Source organism: Dipodomys ordii, unplaced genomic scaffold, assembly GCF_000151885.1.
Source record: "Dipodomys ordii isolate 6190 unplaced genomic scaffold, Dord_2.0 Scaffold11, whole genome shotgun sequence".
NCBI lineage: Eukaryota > Metazoa > Chordata > Mammalia > Rodentia > Heteromyidae > Dipodomys > Dipodomys ordii.
Window position 1 is genome coordinate 9646263 of NW_012267227.1, and position 4679 is coordinate 9650941.

At 37.8% G+C, this 4679-nt stretch overlaps 1 protein-coding gene across 1 annotated transcript in view; it reads left to right on the forward strand.

Moving 5' to 3' along the window:
• The window catches only part of Wdr72 (WD repeat domain 72), a 116648-nt gene extending 112606 nt beyond the window's left edge, over nt 1–4042 (forward strand). The window contains exon 16 of the mRNA XM_013009952.1: nt 4033–4042. Within this exon, the coding sequence (XP_012865406.1) occupies nt 4033–4042 (10 nt within the window). The remainder of the gene's footprint in view (nt 1–4032) is intronic.
• Nucleotides 4043–4679: the final 637 nt, after the last annotated feature.

Sequence of the window (4679 nt, forward strand, 5' to 3'; positions counted from 1 at the left end):
GATGATTCTCATTTTCAGTCCATGTTAAGGACCATTAAACTTCATCATTTTTAATTCTCAAGATGTGCATGTGTTCTATGTGTTTCTAGGTAAGAATGAATCTTGTATACCTGAGGCCAATCTTTCACTTTTGAAGCTGATCTCTTGCTGGCGAGACCAATCTGTGCAGGTATGACACAGTCCAGATGTGTATTGTTACTAGAGAACTTTCCTGTTAACAGGTGACAATCTAGTGTGAGGGAAGCCATGAGCCCAATGACATATGGCTAAACTACTTCATCTGCAGGTTATCCCATATTCTGGCCATATTATGGTCTAAGGCTATCCATCTTGATTTACAGGCATGGACAGAACAAGTTCTATACAGTATTCTGTTTTTGAATACTCTCATCTTAACTTCTCTCATTGTCAAAGACTTGCTTTAATAAGTGAGCACATAAAGGTCAGAACATTGGTGACTTTTGCAAATGTTGCATTTAGGCTGGGCACTTGTGGTGGCTCATGCCTATAATCCTAACTTCTCAAGTGGCTGAGATTTGAAGATTGTGGCTCAAAGCCAGCCCAGGCAAGGAAGTCCATATCTCCAATTAACCACCAAAAATCTGGAAATGGAGCTGTTGCTCAAGTGGTATAGCACCGTCGTAAGTGAAAAACCTAAGGGACACAGTGGCCAGGCCCGTGAGTTCAAGCCCCAGTACCCACACACATATTCTCATTCTCTCTCGCTCCCCCCCCCACACACAAACACAAAAGTTGCATTTATTGTAATGATGGAAGTTGAATCAGAAACTCCAGCATCTACTTTGTGACCCACAGTCCTGTCTACTACCTAATCCACATCTTGGAATTAGTATTGTCAAAGAACACGTGTGAAACCGATGCTAATGGCTCATGCCTATAATCCTAGCTACACAGGAAGCTTGATATCTGGATGATCAGGATTCAAACCCAGCCCAGGCAGGAAAGTCCAAAAGGCTCCATCTCCAATAACTAGAAAAAAATTAGCTCGAGATGTGGCTCAAGGAGTAGAGTGTCACCCAAGCAGGCATGACCAAGAAAAAAAGACTTAAAAAGCCTCCTAGATTCTTGTATTTACAAAAACAAAAAAAACAGTTTGTCGGTATTTGCTGCCCACATTTCAGTTGTTTCAGGTGTTACGTATAGCAGTGTGGGACAGTGACATTTCTAGAAAGCCAGCTCAAAACAAAATCCTGAGGTTTGGATTTCTTTTTTTTTTTCTTTTAGGACTCCTATGAGTTTCTAGTATTACTAAAAATAGTTCATTGAACAAAATCATTTTTCCAGGTAACTGAAGCAATACAAGCAGTTCTCTTGGCCGAGGTTCAACAGCACATGCAGAGTCTGAGAAAGATTCCAATCAAGAGCCAACCAGTGCCCATGGCCGAGAGCAGTAGCTGTTTGATGATGCAGATTCCAGCCAGGATGGAATGGGCTGAAGAAGTGGAGTTACAGTGTATCACAAACATTTCTCCTCCACAGAGTAAGTACAAAATCAGTTGGATTGCTCTTTCCACAGATTTTTTTTTTTACAATTTTAAGAGTGTATTTAAGAGTATGAGTTGACAATAGATAATTTCTGCCAGATCCAAGCCAAAAGTGCCCTATTTCTGACCTATTCTGCTATTAGTTTCCTCTTAGAATTGTAAAGATTTTAAAGAACTTAAAGAGATTCTATTTCAATCATAAATACTTTCTTGAATAAAAGTACATATTATGTACAATGTTTTGAAGGTAAGTGATTAAAAATGAAGACAGGCTTAAAAGAAATCTGACAAAGGAAATACATTATTTATACAAATATTCTCTAATAATGAGTGCTAAATTTTCATTTTAGACCCTCCTAGTAGCTATATGCAAATTTTCTTCTTTGGAAACATGAAATATATAGAAAATTATATTACTCTTATACTTGGACTATTTGATTTTATAATGAATTTTATCTACACAAGAATAATGTTCATGGTTTTTGACTAATGACTGGATCTGAGTTTATGCTGTAAATTCATGGGTGCACCAGTGGCTCATGCCTGTAATCCTAGCCTACTACTCACAAAGTGAAACTTTAATTGAGTTTTGCTGTTACTCATGTTTGAAGTTTTACCAGCCTGGCCCCAGTTCTCCCCCACTGATTCTTGGGCAGAAGGATGGTAGAGACTGTTGATAGAATGACCAATGGCTGTGCCTATTTAGCTTTTAAGTTTGGCATTCACTATGATTTTGATTGGTTGTAAATGATCCCTTCTTTGCCAGTGGTAAAAGAAAATGTGGGTTATTGTGTGATAACTGAGATGCCAAAATGTTAAAGTGGATGAAATTTAGAATATTTTTTTTAGGAATGATCACAAATTTACAACATGTTGAACATGTATTTTCTCAAGAACTACTACTTGCAGGAGCGTATTAACCCCAGCTTCAATTAAATGAAAATGTAGCGGAGGTTTGGAAAGGGGACTCCTTGAGGTAATATTTTAGAAGTTACCATTGGTCTTCTTCCCTGTGAGTAAAGACTTTATTTTTTCAACTATTTAGAAGAACTTAGTAAAATTGCAGGTGATGGTTTTAGACTTTCATTAGAGTGGTCTACAGTAGGTAATGGTATTTTAAAAGCAAAGGAGAAAAGCTGTTTTCCTTATTTCAAATGTATAGAGACAAGGCTTAAGATGTTACAGGGCTGATTTCCTGCTCTGATGATGCCTGACATCTCAGTGCCCATGTATCATGTAATGTTTCATAAAATATTATTGTGATAAATGGTGTGTGCTACTTAATGCCTTGCTTATTTGTGCCCTGTAAGCTCCCTCCACCCTCAGCTTTCCTCTCAATTTCTCTTTCTGTCTTTTTATTCTTGGTGATACATCTCATTTGGGAATCATCTGGAAAATAAATGGTGATCATTTTGTTATGCATAGATAACACAGGAGCTTCCTTTGTGCTGAAGTGGAATGTGTTGGGGTTATTCAGTATTAGGATAATATGGTAATAATAGATCATAAGAAAAATACCAACAATTATTGACTTATGAACACCCTCCAACACTATGCAAAATACTTGGGATTCTATTTCACTTATTGCTTTTTGTTGGGGGGGGGGTCCGGTCGTGGGGCCTGAACTCTGGGCTTGAGCGCTGTCCCTCAGCTCTTCAGCTCAAGGCTAGCCCTCTACCACTTGAGCCATAGTGCCACTTCCGGCTTTTTTCTTTTTGCTTATGTGGTGCTGAAGAGTCAAACCCAGGGCCTCGAGCATGCAAGGAAAACGCTCTACCACTGAGCCACCTTCCCAGCCCTCACTTATTGCTTTAATTGCCACACAATCAGCATGAGCCATAGGACTCTGGCCCCCACACTTGGATCCTTTGTTCAAATGAGCTGTATTCTTTATACTGGCTCTAAATGAGCTTGATCTAAAAATTGAATAATTTATTGACTGATCTTCCTTGGACTGTGCTTCTCTCCTAAGTCATATTGCCAGAGAAAAATGTGGAATGCTCAGTCATTGTTGTCTCAGCCTCTCACTAAAGACGGTCTTCATGTTTCTGGGACTATTTGTACAAGGTGCTCCTGGGAAGCATTGAAAGGGAGGCGATGTGAGAGTTGAAGCATGTGTATTAGGAACTCTACAATTGTGTGTCTTAGCTATTTTGTGTTTCATGCATGTATTGTATCTGAGGTCGTGTGTATCAGTGGGTTTTTAAATTATTATTGTTATTAATTAGTTGTACAAAAGAGTGACAATCCCATAAGTCAAGTTATGAGTACAATGCTTTTTTGGTCAGTGTCATCCCTTCCTTCGTTCTCTGTCATATTCCCCCTCCTCTACCTATCCTCAAGTAAGACAGTTCATTTTTTGCATAACATACATTCAATATAAAGACTAATATATTTGTATCAGTGTTTCGGGAATGGTAGATTTCATTTTCATTTGTATAACATCTTTTCATAAGAAATTACAGAATGAATGTGCTTGAGGCTAAGATTTGTGACTGTAAAAACAGCAATAGTTTCTATTATTAAGATCCATTTAAAAGTTAGTTCCCTTTACTTAGTTTTTTTAAAATGTTTTAATAGTGTTATAAAGGTGATGTACAGAGGGGTTAGAGTTATATAAGTCAAGTGAATAGTACATTTCTTTTTGGCCAATGTTACCCCTTCCCCTGCTCTCTCCCAGTTCTTCCCTTTACTTAACTTTTCCAATGTCATTTAGATCACTTGCAAAGAGTAGTGTAAATTATTGCATTAAATTAGAAGTTTTGTAGATAAAACTGTCTCTTTGGAATTATTGGCTGAGTGTAAATGGTGAATACTAGAAATGTAGAATATTTATAGGTGAAGCAGTAGAGCTACATTTCTATATACTAGTGGGAAGGGATAACCATTGGGGATGTAAGAAGAATAGAAGCAATCTAAAACCTCATGTTTATAGACTGAATTGTCAATAGACAATCTTATTTAAATACCTAGATGCTCACATGTCAGCTGAAGATTGATACAGCATAAGCAAATACGTTATTCTGCACCTAGCATCCATTACGTATTTTTCACAAAACAGGTAGTGATTTGAGCTTAATGTATCTCATTTTTCGCTCCTCACCCAAGTGACAGAGAAGGTTCATCGTTTCCCTTGTGTCCACATAAACTCCTCTGAACTTCACTGCTGCTCGT